The sequence below is a fragment of the Protopterus annectens genome, chromosome 1.part1 (assembly GCF_019279795.1).
Source record: "Protopterus annectens isolate FY-2018-M chromosome 1.part1, PAN1.0, whole genome shotgun sequence".
Classification (NCBI taxonomy): domain Eukaryota; kingdom Metazoa; phylum Chordata; order Ceratodontiformes; family Protopteridae; genus Protopterus; species Protopterus annectens.
Window position 1 is genome coordinate 1,758,963,303 of NC_056726.1, and position 20,699 is coordinate 1,758,984,001.

Consider the following 20,699-nt stretch of genomic DNA (forward strand, 5'->3'; position numbering starts at 1 on the left):
TAAACTGGAAGGCAGTTTTATCCACTGTTAGTTGCACATGGATAGTCTCTGATGCTTCGTGCTTTGCCACCAACCTGGAGGTGTGGGTATCTTTGATGAATATCGATACTCCCCCCTCCTTTTGTGGTTCGGTCCAAGTTTTGGGTTTTTCCCCACACAAGGGCAATTTTTAAATGTTGATGGTATAAGCATAGAAAGTTGGTACAATAACAGACTTTGCTTTCGCGTGCATTTTCAGAATGATATGAAGTCTGAAAATCAAATACACGTCAGAAAACCATACATTTTAAAAGATAAAGACCATAGACATGACGCACAAACCAGGACAGTTGAGAGGCATGGGTCATCAGCCCAAGAGTGGTAATTTTGAGTGTTAAAATAAAAAAAGCAACAAGGATGACTAAATAAAACAAAAATATGTCAAATGTTTTGTTAAAATAACAGCAAAGCCATTCAAAAGTTCTGAAAAGTAACTTTCTCAACATGTAACCTACTCTCTCGCTTGTATCGCCTGAGTACTTAATTCTACTAGCGAGCCAACTTAGTGTGGCAGTTTGCTAACTGCAAGTAAAACTTCACAGGATAGTTTGCTCTCACGACCTAAGCCAGAAACTTTCTTATCCTAAACATTTGGAATTCCGTTTCAACAACATGTTGGGTACTGGCCATCAACTAATATTTTCCCTTAGGATACGGAGTTAGGAACTTGTGACACCCAAACCAAATTTCGGAAAAACGTTTGAGGGTGGGTGTGGCTGGAAACTGCGCGTAGGATGAAACCACTTCATTGCTGCCTTGCGGCTTATCGAGCTTAAAGCGGAAGCATCGGAAATTCACTGTGGTAACAATGAGCGGTCGGCTGCAGCGTAAAGAGTCGGTTACAGCCGGTACGTATTGGCAGGACCCGCTGGCCACGGTTGTGAGTAGTCGCGGCGGGACAACTAGAGCAGTAACTCCCCCTGGTGGTGTACCCCGGCCTCGCACTCGCCCCCTTGCTGTTGTGTACGTACAGAGTGAAGGGGCTGTGGGGCTCGCGCAGTCAGAGGAAACCCTGTCCTTACACTGTGTACGGGAAGCATGCGAGGACAGTCGTGCAGTACTTAATATCGTTCCCTTTGGCAGTCTGGCTCTAGGCGAGACACATAGCCTTGGATGTTTCTACAATGCAGGTGAGCAACAGGGCTTGTCTCACTTTTATCCTGTATGTTATGTGTGTATTAAGTCACAAAGTGTTTTCTGAATAAACAATAAAGGCAGAAACTTTCCGAATTATGGCAGCTATTTAAGTCACTGACTTGCATACATACCTCTCACACTCTTGGAGCAAGATCAAGGGTATGAAGTCTAAAACTCAACCACCTGTCATTATTTTCTGACTTCCAACTTCAATGATTCGCAGACCAAAAATATACAGCCAAAAATCTGTGCATTTTGTGAACATTTTGACTCAAATTTTAAATGTGCCCCTCTTAATCCATCTTAAAACTGATGATTTTGGAGAGAATGTGGTGAATTGCATTTAATAAATAATGATAGTAATTAGATTTTTAGACTTCTTTTAGTTCAGAAAAAATGTATATTCATTCACATTCTGTCAATGTCTGAAGTTAATAGTGCCAAATATTTTGAAAGTGTAGTTGAGTGTCCCTGATTATTTCTGGATTTGTGCCTGATTCGGTTGATATTTGTCATTGATTGGTTGAAACCTATTCTTGAACCTTTCAACTGTTCCTAGTAAAACTGCCTCGTATTTTATGTCCATTCTCTCATAATATGTTTGGTCTTCTGGTAAACTACTGAGAATTCCAGTCAATCATACCAGTCACTGGAGTTTCAAACTTCTTATTGTTCAGAAAATGAGTACTGATGTAAAACCTATTGTTTCTATAAACTTTTAAGTGAATTAAGTCATTTTTTAAACTGTTTCTGATTTGCTCCATTTGTCCTCCCATTGTTTCTGACTTTGCCCAAGGAAATAGGTTGAGAAGCAAAAACAAAGTGCCCACAAATTACCACATAGGTGGTAATCCATTAAGTACAGAAGAAGTCATTAGGGACCTGGGGACCCAAGTTGATAGCAATCTCTCATTTGACAACCACGTGGCCAAAGTGGTTAGAAAAACATTTTATATAGCCCACCTAATCATGAAGGGATTCACATCTAGATTAGGGGAGGTCATCGTGCCTCTTTACTCATCTCTCATCAGGCCCATAATCGAGTACAATGCCCCTTTTGGGATGTACCTTACCAAACACCTGCAGCAACTGGAAAGACCCCAAAAGTACCTCACCAAGAGGATCAAAGGGCTCAAACAGATGCCATATGCTGCCCGGTTAAAGAAACTCCAGCTCTACTCATTGGCATACCGCCTGCTCAGAGGTGACCTGTGCCTGACGTATAAGGCCATGTCCAACCCGGAATTAAGGGACATGCTGCACCTCAAAAAATCCAAATCCCATTGAGCTACACACTCGAGAGACTTGAACCTCAGCACTGAAATAAATAGGACATGCTGGAGGGACAGATTCATAACCCAGAGGCTCCCTTCACTATGGAATAAAATCCCAGTCCAGGTTAGGCAGAGTCCCTCATTGACTCTCTTCAAGAGGAATCTTGATGAGTGGATGGGAGATCATAGGTTTACCCCGGGTATCACTTCTGTGTCACTGTTAGACAGAGGCACAGTATACTAACCTCGAAAAAGGGCATAGCAAAATTAATTTAAAATGGGTGGCGAAAGCCAGACATACTCTGGCTAGGCTTATAAATGCCCTAGGGCAGATAGCCTAGTATGAACCTATGAACCTATGAGAGATGAATTTTAATATTCTTGCTAGTATATTTTTATGACACATTTTGTTATTTAAGTTTCCTCTATGTAAAATACCAGTTTTAACCAAAAATACTCTGGAATCTATGTATATTGCACAGATAATCCTTTGTTTTGCAACATAATGTTTTGTATATGTACTCTCCTGGGTTGAACCTGAAATGGTCCATCAGGATTAGCATTCTACCCTGGTTGACAAATCAAAATAAATAAGCATATACTTTAACTCCTGGGCCACCCTACAATTTGTCATGTGTAGGTTTGGTTGAAAAAGTATGTACCCGTTCAATTCCAGTGAGATGAAGGCAGGACCATATAAAACATTGGATTCCCTCTGGATGTAATTTATTTTAACCACTCCTAAAGTATCATCTTCTTCTTCTGTGTCTGTTGTATCCTGCTGAACCAGCCTAACATTCTGCTAGAGAAGGCAAATGTCTGAAAATATACTCTGGGAAATGAAAAATTCATTCACAACAGCTGAAGTAATTGCCTCCATTGTTTAGTATGCCCCACATCTTCTCAAATCCCTAATTTAGTGGACCTTTCCTACTTTTATGAGGGGTAGATTGGGTGAGTTTCCACATCATCTTTTTAATTGTTCTGCACATGAACTGGGCCTTCTTCTCCATGCCTAGATTTCTAAATGATGTGGTTGCCCTTGTAAAATATATAACCCTTCTTCTGTACAAGAGATGCCTGACCTGTCTACTCTATGTTATGTGTATGCCAGTATCATACTTTCCCCTAGTTAACCAGATATCTTTATCTGGTTTCCAGTTACTAATACTCAATAACTAACTAGTCTTCTAATTCTTAGTTTCTTGATTGAATAAGCCCACTGGACACCCTGTCCTTTTCAGGTGTGACTCAGGAGTCTATCTGGTTAAGTAAATTGCTCAAAATCACATAGCAGGCAAATAAGGGTGGATGAACTCGAACTCTTTATCCTGGGTACAGGAATTGTCTTGTCAGTTGCTTTGAACTACAATCCTCTATGTTAACTGACAGTCAGTAGTTAGCTAGGAGATAAAAGTGGACAAAACTGGACCCAGTTAGATGATCTTCATAGCTGTCAGAATATTCTTCTGGCAGCTCAGTTTGACAGCTGTCATGTAATTCTGCCAAATCTGGGACATTGGATGAACAGCAGTTGCCTTTTGTTTTGTTTTTGTTAATTCCATTTGTACACCGCCCTCAACTACACCACTCCCTATTAAAAAACAAAGTAGGTGTGAAAAGATTGAAGAGGGTATCAACTTCCATGACAGTTGGAATTAATGATCTGTTTATCTGTCAGTCAAACTGTTTTTCTGTCGGTCTATGAATCCCCAGATCCAGAATGGTATATTTTCACCTAATTTATGACCAGTGTATTTCACAGGCATTCTGAAGTATTAAATGGTTTACAAAAACTCTAAACATAGAATGGTTTACCCGACTTTTCACTTTTTATGATATTGTAGTTTGCATCAATACCAGTAATTCGTGCATGTACCTATTCTTTGTTCTTTTTCAGTCTAGCAAACAATTCTTTATACTTTACCCATCCATAGATTAATGTTCCTTTGTCTGCTTGGCAACATTTTTCTTGATCTTAATCAAAAGGTCAAGAATTGATATGAATTTTCCAGAAAATCAGCTGGACAGCATACTCTGGTCTTTAGATCTAATGACAACTAACTGTTGTTATGTATGCTACTTTCTTCTGGTATGACAGCTGGTCTTCACAAAATCAAGACCAGAATTGAAAAGTATCACAGACTTCTTTTCTTCATGCCTGCCATCCATATGTGTCAGTTGCCTATGCTCTGTAGCAAGAGTATTAGCTATTTTATTGAAATACTGGAAACAAAAGACAAGAACTCTTCCTTTGCTGGAGGTAATCACATCCCATGGCTCATGCAAGTCCTTCATGAAAATACGAATGAATCTAGCCGCTCAGGTGGCATCGAGCAGTAAGGTTTTGACTGCAGTCTAGTCAACCCTGGTTTGACTAGCAGCTTGGGTGACCCATGACAGGGAGGATGAGTACACCCATCCTGGGGGGGGGGGGGGGGGGGGTGATGTGCTTGGGAATGCAGTGCAACAGGAGCTCTCTGGTGAAGGATGGGAACTCAGAAGAGATATGCTTCAGCCAAGAGGGTTTGGCAGTTTGATAATAGTAGCTCAGTGTGGAAATGTGGAATGTTGTGATGCAGTCCACCTATTACACATCTCCCATAGTGACTGTCATGTGCACATGTCAGGGAGTAATGAATAGACCATAAGCAGTAAAAAGACCCTGTAGGTGGAAAGACAGCACAACCCCCAGGACGTCCTTAGGATCCATGCTGACCCTGGCTGTAAATTTGATACTAGTCCAGGGGAAATCGGAGTGGGCCTGTAAATACAGTGTTGACATGGGGACTGGGACAGCTGTCAGGATGACACATGAGAAAAAAAGAAAGCAAACAAACAAAAACAACTTGACAATGCTTATTATACTTTTTCAGTTGATTATAGCCTTCACTTCCTTTTTGGCATTTATATTACCAGGAATCTGTGTATGATGAGACTGCCCTTGTCTAAAACTGTGGTGTTTACAACACAAAATACAACTTAAACAGTGCCTGACTAGCTTGGTCTGCAAAGCTATGGAAAGGATAATCATGGACCTCATAAATAAAGATATTGGGGACCTACAAACACTGGATCCTACCCAGTTTGGCTTTGTTAAGGGCAGATCCTGCCTCTTAAACCTGGTTGAGTTCTTTGAAACAGTCACCAAGGCCACTGACGAGGGGAAGGTGGTCCACACAGCCTACCTGGACCTCGCAAAAGCCTTCGATACAATACCCCACTCGGGCATTATAGATAAGCTCACCAGCTTAAATATAAACCCCTATGTCACTAGATGGATTGCAAACTGGCTCAAGCACAGAACCCACATGGTTAGAATTGCTGGAGCCATGTCAGACTCCAAACCAGTTACAAGTGGTGTCCCACAAGGCTCAGTCCTGGGACCTCTCTTGTTCGGTATATATTTCTTGGAGGTACAGGCCAACACGGAAGGACTGTGGCTGACCAAGTTCGCAGATGACTGCAAACTGGGCGCCATAATCGACTCTCCAGCCGACACAAGCATCCTCCAAAAGGGCCTCATAGAAACAGACAACTGGTGCCAGAGCCATGGCCTCAAGCTAAATGCCAAAAAGTGTATAGTCATCCCCTTTGGCAAAAACAAAGTGCACACAAATTACCACATAGGTGGTAATCCATTAAGTACAGAAGAAGTAATTAGGAACCCAATTTGATAGCAATCTCTCATTTGACAACCACGTGGCCAAAGTGGTTAGAAAACCATTTTATATAGCCCACCTAATCATGAAGGGATTCACATCTAGATCAGGGGAGGTCATCGTGCCTCTTTACTCATCCCTCATCAGGCCCGTAATTGAGTACAATGCCCCTTTTGGGATGTACCTTACCAGACACCTGCAGCAACTGGAAAGACCCCAAAAGTACCTCACCAAGAGGATCAAAGGGCTCAAACAGATGCCATATGCTGCCCGGTTAAAGAAACTCCAGCTCTACTCAGTGGCATACCGCCTGTTCAGAGGCGATCTGTGCCTGACGTATAAAGCCATGTCCAACCTGGAATTAATGGACATGCTGCACCTCAGAAAATCCAAATCCCATCGAGCTATGCGCTCGAGAGACTTGAACCTTAGCACTGAAATAAATAGGACATGCTGGAGGGACAGATTCATAACCCAGAGGCTCCCTTCACTCTGGAATAAAATCCCAGTCCAGGTTAGGCAGGGTCCCTCATTGACTCTCTTTAAGTGGAATCTTGATGAGTGGATGGGAGATCGTAGGTTTACCCCGGGTATCACTTCTGTGTCACTGTTAGACAGAGGCACAGTATACTAACCTCGAAAAAGGGCATAGCAAAATAAATTTAAAATAGGTGGCGAAAGCCAAACACATTCTGGCTAGGCTTATAAATGCCCTAGGGCAGATAGCCTAGTATAAACCTATGAACCTATGAACCTGTTGGATCCAAAGCTATGTATTGCAATCTTTGGGTTTTGGGCCAATATTTAGGCTTTAAGAACGAGTGTTTCTGACTTGTAATTCTTGCATTTTTGCCAATAAAACAACATATTCTCAGCTGTTCGAAGCAGCTAATAATACTTCACTTGTTCCATGTCAGTAGTTGGTAAGGATTCTTTCTCAAATGCAGACTGTACGAACACTTTCTAGATTAAAATGATCTGAAAATATGATGCTCTGTCTAGTGCAGGTAAAGAGATATTAACTGTTAAACACCTTAGCCTCATATGAAAGGTCTCAGCTAGATGAATAAAATGCTGCTGACATTATGTGTGTAACTTGAGTGCTTGCTGAGATATTGTTAAGTTGTTTACAGTATATTACAAACATAATAGTTAGCATGTTTATTGAGACTTGTAAAATTCAGTTTAAGACCTAGAACCTAAAAAATACTACCACTATAAAAATAGTTTCTGCTGGAGGGTTTGCCATTTAGACTTCTTTCATAACCCATGTGGTTCCAGAGATATGAACATTTGTTTGAAATATGAAGACATAATTTGATTCTGTCAAAAGGCTTGGGCTCCACCCATTGGAAGTTACAGTTCAAACTTCCAGAGCTCTATTGAAGTGAATGGGTTAAAGACCTCAAGTATATCTTCTTAAAGCAGCTCAGTGCACCTGTTTCTATGATTGTGGTTAATATCAATAAACAATTCAATTTTTCAGTAGTACACATATTAATTTCTTTGAATCTGAATCCTTACATACTGCTCTAAACATTATCTGCTATATTTCTATATTGCGTATATGTGCATACCTCTTGATTCTAACTCTTTGTGCTTGTTGATAAGTCTTGTTTTTTTGCAAGTGTACTAAGACTTCCTGTGTTATGACTTGCTTTTTTCCCTAATTATGCATTTCATTTTCTGATTATTCTGTTTTTTATATAGTATGTGTACTTCTGATCATTGACCTTGGGTCATGACTGAAAAGTAACAGTGGACCGGCTCACCTCCCATGTGAACAGGTAGTAGGTAAATAAATAAATAAGTAAAACCACACAGCCTGACCAAACCAGTGCTTCAGGGTCATCTGATGAAAAGAGGCACTTACTTGGTCATTTCTCATTAATTAATTAAAATAGACATACCTCATACGTAAAAGTTATTCTCTGTATTTTATGATGGTTCTTATTTGGTGGCACATTATTTATGTGAAACTTGTGTTATGGAAAAATAGTGCATCCGGAACAGTGTATTCATTCTGCTATCACATGGCGAAATAAAGCAGATAAATAATTGGCTATATAGTGACATTTCCTGTAATTTCTTTGAGAACAGAATGTTAATGGCAGCAGTAGTTTTCTTCATGGAAACGGACTTTGGATCAATACTTCACTAATAACCAGAAGTAGCAACAAAGCATACCTCTCAAGTGTATCTCATTACGAGGAACGTACCTCATTTGGGGTCTTAAAAAGTTCATGTTCCTCGAAGTTCCTCAAAGTTCCACATTGAAAGAGTCTGTCACACATTCAGTGTTAGGAATTTTTTTTAAGTGAACTCCATGGTAAATAGAAATTAATCATATTAATACATTAAAGGATCTTCTTTATAAGTAAAACCAGCATATTTTAACCATCCTAGGACCCTCCTAGTTGAAGTTGTTAGTAAGCCATTAGTATGTGTTGCACATTTTGCCCATTTGTTCCACATTATGTAGGCGGTTGTGCCTCATTTTGGAGATGGAAGGTTGAGAGCTATGCAACAAAGTTTGCTTATTTATGTAATGTATCATAAAAGAATCTAAAGATTTTACTACTGTTATGAAAAAAATGTAGTATCCAACATTGGAACTCAACGGCTGCTGCTTTTTCTTCTTTGTCCCTGCTCTCTTATGTGTGTGTGTTAAAGATACACAGCTCAATTACACCTAAGAAGATTTCCCATTGTAATCTATTTATCTATCTATATATATCTATATATATATATATATATATATGGGTCTACTTCTAAAGACCGAACCAACGATTCCCCGACACAGAAATCACCGACGCCAGAAAACCGACAACACACAAACCCGACAACGCGAAACACCGAACACCATAACACCGACACACTACACGTAAACAACACAGTACACTACAACACATATCCACTAGCCCTAACCCAAACCCTAACCCTAAGGTCCGACACTACCGCACACTCTCCCTACCTGCACCCTAACCCTAACTCACTTACACACCCAACCCCAAGCTCCGACACTACCGCACACTCTCCCTACCTGCACCCTAACCCTAACTCACTTACACACCCAACCCCAAGCTCCGACACTACCGCACACTCTCCCTACCTGCACCCTAACCCTAACTCACTTACACACCCAACCCCAAGCTCCGACACTACAAGACACTCACCTATCACACACCCTAACCCTACATCCCTGAGTATTGCACACTTACCTGTCCGCTCCCTACTCCTAAATCCCTCACTATCGCATACTTACCAGGTCGCGCTTACACATTCCCCTTGTCGGTCTTCCGTCTGTCGGGATTCAAGCGTGTCGGTCAACTCGTTGTCGGTCGCTTCGTCGGTGATTTCACTGTCGGCGAATCGGCGTTTCGGTCATTAGAAGTAGACCCATATATATATATATATATATATATATATATATGTATTTGTGTGTGTGTGTGTGTGTAACAGGAAAATTTCTTGGATACATCTTCCCAGAATCGAGGTCACTGATTTTTTAGTTATGAATCTCTGAGGTCTCTCAAGCTGAGTGAGGTATTTACACAAATACATGCAAAAGGGTGCATTATGTTCATTAATGGGTCTGATAAGAAACAAGTAAAGGGCGAATTAAGACTTCTTTCTAACTAGCAGAGATTCCTATGGAAGTACAGTGCAGGGATGATGGTGAAGTGATAGAAAATTATCAGCAAGAGTGCCTAGAACTCTTATGACAGGGTCTGTATGTGAAAATGTTTTGTTTACCAAAATTAATTGTGCTACATTTTTTTCGCATTTAATTTGAGACTATGTGTTGACATGGTTTAACCCATGTTGGAGCAATTATGAGTTTGTGGAAGATCAAATAATGGCACACAATTTATATCTACAAACCTAAATAACCAGAGCTCAGAAGTGTTAGTCTGGAGGTCTGAGAAATAGATGACAAATGGGGAAACCCCAGCACTGTGCCCTTTGGTGTACCACATCAGTGTAGTGTGTTAAAGAATGAGATTGTGTTATGATCTACATGAATGTTCTCACTTAAATAATGGAAAACAGGAGTATATTATTCTTTAACCTCTGTACAGTGTTGCCACAAAAATGTGTTGATTTGAGAAATTTAGTAGTTGTTTTATATAATGGTGTAGTTAGAATAGGGTCTGAATCATCTAAGCTGTCACTTTTTTAAGGAGAAATGGAGCTGTCATGTTTGAACTGCTTAGTGCAATTCCCACTGCTGGTACTACTGATAAAATATTGATTTGTGATTCATTGGCCTGTGAATTTATTTCAGGTTTTTTTTCATCATAAATTATTTCCATCTGGTATAGCATAAAATATCCCAGAGAAGTAGAGTGGGAAGAAGTTATGCTGTGAGATGATTTCTCTTTTGATCTTAGTTTGTGCTCACTTAGTTCCTAATTTGATGGTAGTTTATAGTTTTGTTTTACACATGTATGTTGTATGTAGTGGGATTCACTATATCACTTGGTCACATAAGAGGATATAGAACTTTCTTGAGTGATTGGTAACCTGTAACTGTGAATAAATGTCATGGTTTGTAGACCACAGTACAGTATGTTTTCATTATAATTGTTTTGCTCCCATCCCCTCAAAAGTATCACGCCTATTTCCCCTTCCTATAGTATTTGTTGGGGATGTGAAATGGTAAGTAGTGTGGCAATCACCTTGTGATGTTAGATTTTGTGCATGTGTGTGTGTATGTGTGCGCGCGTGCTTGCACATGCGCACACTTGACTCTTTCTTGTGCCAGTAGGAGCAGTGCAGTGCCTGTTATGGGAAACATGCTGATGCATACTTTCATAAAACCATGATGTGCAACTGGAGTGCTGCTGTGATCCTTGATGTGCTAATGCCCTTGACATATATAGCTGCGACTTCCCCAAATCATACTTCTGGTGTGGTGGGATATATGAACTCCTCCTAAGGATGAACAAATTGCTGGCTGATAGTTCCCATCACTCAACAGGTGCATCTGCCAGCACCTCAGTCAGCTGGTGAAACCTGTCTTATCTGGGGTGCAGTAAAGTCCAAAGCATCTTCTCTGCACAGCTGGGCAAAAATATTTTTTCTTGAAATGTGATGTAGTGATTTACTGGGAGGAAGAATCCATTGCTCAGTACACTGATTTACAGTTCCTAATATAAAATTCCACTCTCGTGAGCTTAAATCCTGAAATTATACCCATGATTGTTAGTATAATTTCTGGTCATTACCATGATTTCATTATAATTTAGTGCATCTCTGTGTGTGTGTGTGTGTGTGTGTGTGTGTGTGTGTGTGTGTGTGTATATATATATATATATATATATATATATACAGCCATAATTAAAACAGATTCTGAGTGCAGAACAGTAAGGCAAATGGTCAGTATTAGAACCAGTAAATATAAAAATAAATACATTTTGTGGTCAAAGAGTGTTGGGCACTAAAATGCCACATTTCTTGAAATTCATGTGTTTTCAAGTATGCAGACTGTCGACTTTTGCACATTATTGGCATTTTTTCCAGCCAACATGGAAAAATAGAGATTCACTATTCTTTCTCCTTGATGTCATTGAGACTTTGGTTTCTCAAAGGCAGAACAGTCACAGTTATGATTAACTTGTTTGCCTCGATCGATTGGCTGTGTTTGATAATGCCATTTAAAAATATTTTTCAAACTTCAGTTTTTAAAGAGTTCTTACAGATTAGCATTGTAAAGAAGTTTTATGCTGTTGACGATGTTTATTCAATTTAACAAAAAAAAAAAAAAACACTATCTCCAAGGTAGACATCTGAAATGTGAGTTGTAATACAGAGATAAGAAAGCAGTTATACAATTCTCCTTTTGTAATTGTATCCTATTTGTGATATGCATATCTATGTTTTTAAGGGATGAATTGCTATTTATTTTGCTATACAAGTCTCTTTGGAGTGAGTTTAAAATGAATAATTGTTAAACTGTCCTCTTAACTTGCTTGGATGCCGTGTTTTTGCAGATTTAGTGTATGAACTATTCTGAGTTTATGTTTATGGCAAATGACTAGGAATTTGCATTTCCTTGGGTATAAAAAGTCCATTTTCTAAGTTTTTTTTACCTTGTGTGTCAGCCTTACATTTGATACCAGCAATGCAAGACGTGTGTGACATAATTTCCTGTATTTTTGAGATACCTATTTTGAATGTGTTTAAAAGCAGTATATTTCTCAGTCATCCGGAGCTGTTACGCTTAATATAATCTTGTTTTATTTAGTACTGATGCACCTAAGTTCAAGCTGTTATTGCAATCCTGTTTCTTCTCATTCTTTTGCACTGCACCTGTTTGATTTCACCCACTGAAGGTGGTGTGAGAAGCCCTCTTGTAAACAAATAAGTCATCTGTATCCCTTGATTTTCAGCAGGGCCTTCTGTAGTGCACTAATATTGAGTATGTCATTCATTTAACATTTTCCTTGTGTGAATACAGGTCTGATCATTTAAGAAATCTGATTGTAACTAAAGTCCTAGATTTTATTTGGTGGAATGTTGCAACTGTGCCAGAAGTCTGTATAAATGAACCAATGCGCCACTAAAGTGATAATGCAAGGTAAGTAGTGGATAGCTAATGTTTAGGGATCTGCTTGAAATAAGTTAAGTTTAGGGCTTTTAGAAAGCAGGTGGAAATGATAATGTTATTTCACCTTGTTACTATTTACATTATAGAAAACTTTAATAATGTTTTAATTTGACACATACAGAGCAGTCTCTTAGACCACGTCATACATATGATAAAGGTCATTCTGCAGATGCCAGCTTATATACTTTTCTTTCCATGTAAAGCAGAGTGAGATACTTACTAGGGGTACACTTGTTATTTGAAATTATTTTTGAAGTAATAAGTAGTAGTTACGGTGTTGCAGTCAATGAACGGTATTGATTGAAACCTCTCATTATCACTTTACCAATGCTTCCTTTATGTTTTATATTGTTGTTTATTTATTCATTAAATGACTTACCTTGTTAAACAGGTAGGTGGACTGGTCCAGGGGCCCTTTTAGTCGTTACCCAAGCCAATGGGGCAGTTACAGTCTTAAAACAGTTGTAAGTCTTCAAAGTTTACAGGTACATGTTGAAAAATATTGGAGTTTAACAGAAGTGGTTGCTGAGGTATAAATAATATTGTGAAATATAGTAAATTGTCACACACATGCATACTTGCTGCTCTACAGAAATGACATAACTTGTGCTGTAGAAAGAGCATTTATGTTATTCTTGTAGCTTTTTGAAGCATTTTGTTTTACAATTTTTTTGAAGTTGGTAAGTTTTTTGAATTTTTGTTGTATTTAATTCAAGAGGTAAGTGGTACCTTGCAGACGGCCTTTTCACTAAGATCCTTCATAAATGGAGGTCTGTGTATAATGATGATACCATTTACAGTGAAAAAGGTGGATTGCTTCTTTGCCTGGGATGGGCAATACCTACAGTATAATAGTTTAGAGTTCAGGCAATTTTGGAGGAATGTTGCTCTTGCAATTATGGGAAGCCATCTGGCTTGTGCAAGGATGTTGCTGTGGCATTCTTTTGAACTGTTAAGTCTGCAGGCTGTTTAATAACTGCTTGTGGTTTGTATGTATTTCTTTTGTAGTTTAAAATTCTTTCTGGTAGTATTGGTTAGAAGCTTATTATGTTGTATTACTACTCTAAATTCTCACTGGTTTATCCTCTCTTTATTTAGACACATCCAAAATAACCACAACTCATGGGCCCTATTATGTTCTAAAGTTGTTTTGTACAAGTTTATCTGAAATCAAAGATCCCTAACTAATTATATCCTTAATAATTTATTTAGAATAACGTGGAAGTAAAAAATGTGTATATGTCTTAAAACTCTGCCTGATGTGAATGCTATCAGAGCTGAGAGATGAGGGAGGTGCACACACAATTAAAGTTTGTAGGTCTTTATGTCCCTTAATTTTAGCTAAGAACTTAATAAAGGATTTTTGACTGGAAACAGACTACCTGCCTTGCTTGGATTACTTTCGAGTACTTAGTAATGCTGTACAATCATATATTTTCTATTATTACTTTTTGTTTTGTTTTGTTTTGTTTTGACTTAAGACAAGTTTACGTTCGCTACTTCTACTACTATTGTCTATTGATATCTCTGTGAATATATATTTAGTATTGTCTTGTTCTTTGTTTATTATTAAATGTATTTAAACCTTTCATTGTGGCTGAGCTGTGTAGAGATATTTAAGTTTTGAGAGTACTTGCATATTTATTTGATGACACTGTGTCGACCAGTCCTAATAGCTTTGCTCTTGGTCAAACTACCATTTGTGTTAATATTAATATTAAACAGTAAGATTGGACACCCTTTGTTAAGGGCCTTAAGGTAGCTGGCAGGAGTGACTGGTGGCAGTGAAAACCACCTTACAGTTTAGGCAAAAGGGGCATAGCTAGTAAACCTGTACCAGCCTTTCCCAGGTGTGTGTGTGTGTGTGTGTGTGTGTGTGTGTGTGTGTGTGTGTGTGTGTGTGTGTGTGTGTGTGTGTGTGTAAATCAAGCCTCAAAGAGTATGTGTGTCAGCTACTTGGGCTTGGACACTTAGCACTGGTTTGACAGAGAGGGTGCTGGAGGTCTTGACTTGATTACTCAGCTGAGATCTCAACTCTATAGCTGTGCCAGTGGGGAGTCTTATTAGGGATCTGGAGGAAGAGGAAGAAACCAGCCCCGGACTGACTGTGAGCTGTTAAGGGAAATTGTACTTGATGCACAGTGCTACATCTGGAAGTACTGTGTGTGTGCCTGTTATCCTCTCAGTGAGCATTCCCCACTGTTGCCAGCTGTGAGGAATGAGGCTCCTTGATTACTGGTTGGCAGTATTGGGTCATCACAGACCCCCTTATGGCAGGGCATCACCAATGCAGTGTGCCACTCAATAATGATGAAACCAGTAAATAAATTAAACTATTTAAGGAGTGGATTTGGAAAGGCATGTTTAACAATACTAATTAAGTCACAAGGTATGTTGTCAGGTTCTTTGGAGGAAGTATTTTTGGTCTTGGTTATCCCTTTCAGCAGCTGACATCTGGAGATATTTGGGGAGTAAGAGATTCTGGTGTTTGAATATAACAGTTGTATTACTTTCCTCCCTGAAGGAATGCATATCTCCCCTAGTGCTAACACCTGTACCATATTGCTATCTGTCTCAAAATAATGATGTGTTCTGAATCCTTTCACTAGCACTATGTGTCATCTAATGTAGTTAAGTGCACTTCACAAGTACATTTGTTGCTTATAGGATATCTGTAAGCTTCAAACATGGAAGCTGTGACATAAGTGTAATGCTGCATTTTGCTTCTGCAGACTGTTTGTTTTAACAGATTTAACAGATTTTATTTAAAATTTGTCTAGCGAGTTTCACTTTACATTTGTAAAATCAGTGAGGCATTGCTGTTACCCTGAAAAACACGACTGTTTATGCAGGTACATGTTAAAAGAATAAACAAGAATTTGTTATGCACATTTCTGCACAGACTAAACTGTAAAGATGCATTTCTGAAAATAAAACTTGAGATACTACCTTACAAGCACTAACCCCCCTCCTTTTACTAAGTGTCCATGATCACCCTGCATCTGAAGGTTGCTTATCAGCAGAACTTCATCAAGAATAATCTCCTACATTTCCTGAGATTCAAGGCAGATTAGGAGCATTTTTGGTTCACCTCCTCTCTATTCGATCTTGTACTGTTTCTAGAGTGTTTACTAAGTTCTTAGTAGCAGTGTCTACCACATCAGATCCCAGGGAATATATATTCACCCTATAAGGATGACTGTTTTAATCCACGTCCCTTCTGGGTACAAGATGCAGTAGGGTTTGGGTACTTCATGTTCAGCCTAGGTTTCTCCATGAATTTAAGCTTGGCACTAAATATATCAAATGTTGTACTTAAAGCCTTGCTAGATACAGAATTAAATGCACTGTTCTATCAGAGGGCAAAGCCATTCAGTTGTAGAATTTTATTTTTCAGTTGGATCCATAAGACAGCCACAGCAGCTCAGGCATCCTCATGGCTCTAGGCCGCATATCATCTTCCATCCTGGCTACAATATGCATTAGGAAGACACAGCAGTATGTCATAAATGTATGGGCACAGCGGAGTCTTCTCTTAAACAAAACATTAACTCTCACCCCCTCTATCAGTATGGAATATAGCTGCTGGTCTTGGAATAAGATGAACAACTAGGAAATTCCCTTTGTAACTGGAGAGTGTAAAGACCATGAGTAGAGATGTCTCCGATATAACTTGAAACCCATAGGGTCTGAAAGTGCAAGCAGGGTGGAGGACCTCTACAGTAAGGAAGCATTTCATCTTAAAGTAGATAATGACCTAGACTCTGATGTCATGAGCTTTCAAGACATTATGACAACTGATGATTACAGACAGAGCCTCACTAGTAGGGTACAGAAAAATGAGGGAGTTATTTATTCTTGCCAATTGGATCTTCATCAGTGAACCTCTGAAACTGCCTCAGATGTAGTCACAGTGGCAGACAAGCTGAGAAGGTCTGCATTAATTACAAATAGAAACTGGACCATAAGAACACTGAAAGCCCAATCCAGAAGAAGGGGTCCCCAGTGCTAGACTTGCTTGTATCAGAAAAAAATAACAAGCTAGATACATTTCAGTACCAAACACCCATGCAAAAAGGGCATAGGCAGTGAATGCCTTCACCATTCCCTGGATGGGGAACTCCTATAGTCCTTCCCACCCACTACAGTCATCCTCAAAGTCTTGCAAAAGGTTAGGATAGTCAGTGTCAAGCACATCTCGGTGGTTCTTGAATGGACAAGACAGCCATTGTTCCATGGTTTTCACAGTTGATTTAGGTTAGCATGAAGGAGTCCCTACAGCACTCTTAGTTCTGCATCCTTGGCTCTCCCAGACAACTTAAAGACCATTAGGTTAGGTATCTTTTTGAGCCCAATTCTTAGAAGAGGGGATACATGTTGAACAGGAGGACAGAAAACCTAACATTAGAAAATCTTATTTGTTCACATGGAAAAGGCTGTTCATGGGTATACCTGAAGGGGTGTGTTCCACCCACCGAGACTAAAGAAACATTGAGAAGTGTTTTAGTATTTGATACACATTTTCCATGTTGGCCTTTCTTATGCCACTGTCCAACTATATCTTTCTTCCTTAGCATCTCCATCACTACATGGTAAAACAATTTCTAAAAGTATTCCTGCACCTTGTGCCTCAAAGGAAACCTGTGTTACCTCCATGGAACTTCAGTGTTGGAAAAACTTAACCTAGCAAATTTCTGCAACACTTAAGTTTTGCTGTATAAGGAGACTTTATTTTTGGTGTCTGTTACTTCAGCCAAGAGTATATGTAAGCTTTAATGTCTGAAGTGTAGAGAGACCAATATAGTGTTTCATAAAGAAAGGTAGACCTTCTGACTAAGCTTTCATTTATGCTTAAAGTGGTACTAGAACTGGCATTAAAACAGGTTGTTCAGTTATCTGTCTTCGATCTGTACTCTGAGAACAATGGAGATAATTCATTACACTTGCAGGATGTGCACACACAGCTCAGATATTGTATAGCAAGAGAAAAAGATTTCAAGCAGTTACATCAGCTGTTTGTACCCATCATTCCAGACAAACAAGGTAGGTCTCTGTCCAAGCAAACACCCTGCAAGTGGCTAGCTATCTGGTTGCATTACCTTTGTTACAAGAACAATGGAAAAATTCGGGAAAGCTCTGAGACTTTACCTTACTGAGTATCAACCACCACAGCTGCTTTCTTTAAAAATGTCTCAGCTCAAAGTATCTGGAGGCAGCCACCTGGACTGTTTTGCACACATTTTCTTTATTACAAGCTGGATGTCCATTATAGAAACAGTGCAGGTTTTGTCACCCCAGTCAGCCTTGCAGGACATGCTGTAACCACAGCTATTCCACTGGTGTAGCTAACTGCTTTAGCACGGTTTCCATGGGTAAGAAATTGTACTGCAGCAATGATCCTTAGTATGAGTGTAGTACAGTAAGTAAATTCAGCGTAATAGTAGATGTTTGAAAAAAAGGATCACTGCTTCTTCTCCCACCCACCTCCCCCTTTGATTGACCAAGGTAGAACCAGAACCCCTCATTGGTAAGAAAAAGGGAGCCATAGACCCAAACCTCTCTTGCCCCCTTTTCTTCCTGCTGTCAGATGGAAGGGATTGGTATTTAGGAACAGTGGTCTTCATACTCCAATGGGTCACTGATAATCTTAAGGTTTATGATTTTTTTTCTTTGCAGTACCTAAACCAGTAGTGAGAATTCTCATGCCCTCTATGGTTATACAGACTTAGAAGAGAGGTTCATAATTTGTAATCTTCTAATGGTTCTAGCAAAGAAAAAAAAAGAAATTAGGGCAAGCCACTTTTTATTTAGTTGTGCAGCAAGCCAACATCCTGGGTAGGAGGAAGAGTCCAGTTCCAATCTGTGGCATTCAAAATCTCTGGAAGTCGGGTAGGAAGGAGAAGCGTCTCCTGCAGCTAATTCCCAAAGGAAAGGAATTGTAATACATCACTGATCATTCTAGTGGAACATCTGTTATTGCGAGTGTTGTGTTTGCACAATTGTATTGTTCTCAGCTTTTCACCTTGTCTGAGGAATGAAGACGTGCTGGTGCAGTTAGTTCTGTTGCCTAACAAGGTCTGTGTTCAATCCTAACATGTGGATAATGTTGAGCGTAAGGTGTCTCCCAGTGGGTCAACTCTGCACAGGACAAAACTGCCATAGAATGTTCACCACCAGGAGGATACTGTCTGAATAATGTACCCTGCAAGCAGGAGAAGATTGAGGCAGTTAAAGCATATCAAATGCTGCAACAAGGCAGGTAGTCTCTGGAATGTCCAGTGAGAAGTATTGCATAGGGGAACACCAATGAACTCCTGTCAGCAAGCAGATTTGGCTAGGATATGCCATCAATTAAATGACACAGAGCACACTGAACCATATGTCAATGTCCAGGTTCATTGGAGGTTACTAGGCTATTAGGACAAAGCCATAAATAAAAGTGGGACAAAGGCCCAAAAATACGGACAATTTTTAATTATTGTTCTTACAAACTGTGACGCCCGTGCACTGGCCCAGTGATCAAGGAGCCTCAATCCTCACCACTAGCACAAATGAGGGGCATGCACATTGGGGGAGTAACAAGTACACACAAAGTAAAGTACAGTTTCCCTTAAGAGCACACAGAAATCACAGTCAGTCTGGGGCTGGTTTCTCCCTTTCTCTCCAGATCCCCAATATGACTCCTCACTTGCACAGCTATAGGGCCCATATATCAGCCTAGTGGTCAAGCTAAAACCTCCAGCACCCTCTCTGTCCAACCAGTGCTACGTGTCCCTGCCCAAGTAACTGACCCAAACACACTTTAAGATATGAGTTATATACAAACACTCCTGGGGAAGGCTGGCACAGGTTCTCCAGCTATGCCCCCTTCTCTCCAGACTATAAGGTAGAAATCACTGCCACCAACTACTGATATCAGCTACTATAATACCCTTCCCAAAGGGTGACCAATTTCACTGTGCAATATTACTGTTATCCAAATAGTAAGTGTGATGAACAGCAAGACTATTGGAGTGGCTTGGACAGTGTCACCAAATACATGAAAGTACTCTAGAGCTTAAATTATCTCTACACAAAACAGCCATACTTGAAAGGTTTAAAATATTTAATAATAAATAATAAAAACACAAGACAAATCTCATCAATACAACACAGTGCTAATCAAGAGTTCAAAGATCACAGGGAACTTTTAAATCTATATTGTAGGATAGTCTGACTTAAATATAGAAAACAGCTAGACCAATCTGGCTATATTTCTATTTAACTCTATGAGAAATCACAATTCTAAATACTACTTACACACAGAGCAAAGCAAGTGCCTGGTAAGTTGTTGTCAGCTTTAGACAAAATCCAAAATGCTCAAATCTTTCTGAGATAGTCTTAAATTGATATACACATTACTGCTGTCATTTCACATTACATCATTTTTGACACCTCTGCTGGAGTTTCCCAGGCTCACAGAACTCAAAATTTAACATTTGTTTGTAATCTTGCACCTGCCAGGAAACCACAGCAATAAAGGACACTTTACATATAAAACCTAGTAATTAACTCTTGTCCTAAGACAATTGAAATAATTTATTAGTCCAGACATCCTGTCTCCAAGCTTGAGATCAAACAGTCACAAAATGCTTCACTTATCAACTTTCTTCTAGCAGGGTGCACTGTGGTTACAGTTTTGAAGCTCAGAACATATAACACGTTTTTTTTTACATTTAGTTTTCTTACATTTGTAAAAACCAGCCTGTGGATTATATTAATATTTACAATGGTGGTGTGTCTTTCGGCTTTTCCCGGTTAGGGGTCGCCACAGCGGACCTCTGGTCCGCTAATGATTGGCAGTTGATTTTTATGTGCTGAGTTGCCAGCCCTAACGCACAACCTTCAATGAAAGTACACCCATTCACGCATGTCTCCACGCAGAAGACGCTCTAGCTGAGAGTCGAACCGGTCAGCGTCTTACTGTGAGGGGAC

General features: G+C 39.5%; 1 protein-coding gene across 1 annotated transcript in view; it reads left to right on the forward strand.

Annotated features, from left to right (window-relative positions):
* The first annotated feature begins 783 nt into the window (after positions 1-783).
* MAP3K6 (mitogen-activated protein kinase kinase kinase 6) overlaps positions 784-20,699 on the forward strand; it is a 1,891,200-nt gene continuing 1,871,284 nt past the window's right edge. The window contains exon 1 of the mRNA XM_044084347.1: positions 784-1,169. Within this exon, the coding sequence (XP_043940282.1) occupies positions 848-1,169 (322 nt within the window). The 5' untranslated portion in view covers positions 784-847. The remainder of the gene's footprint in view (positions 1,170-20,699) is intronic.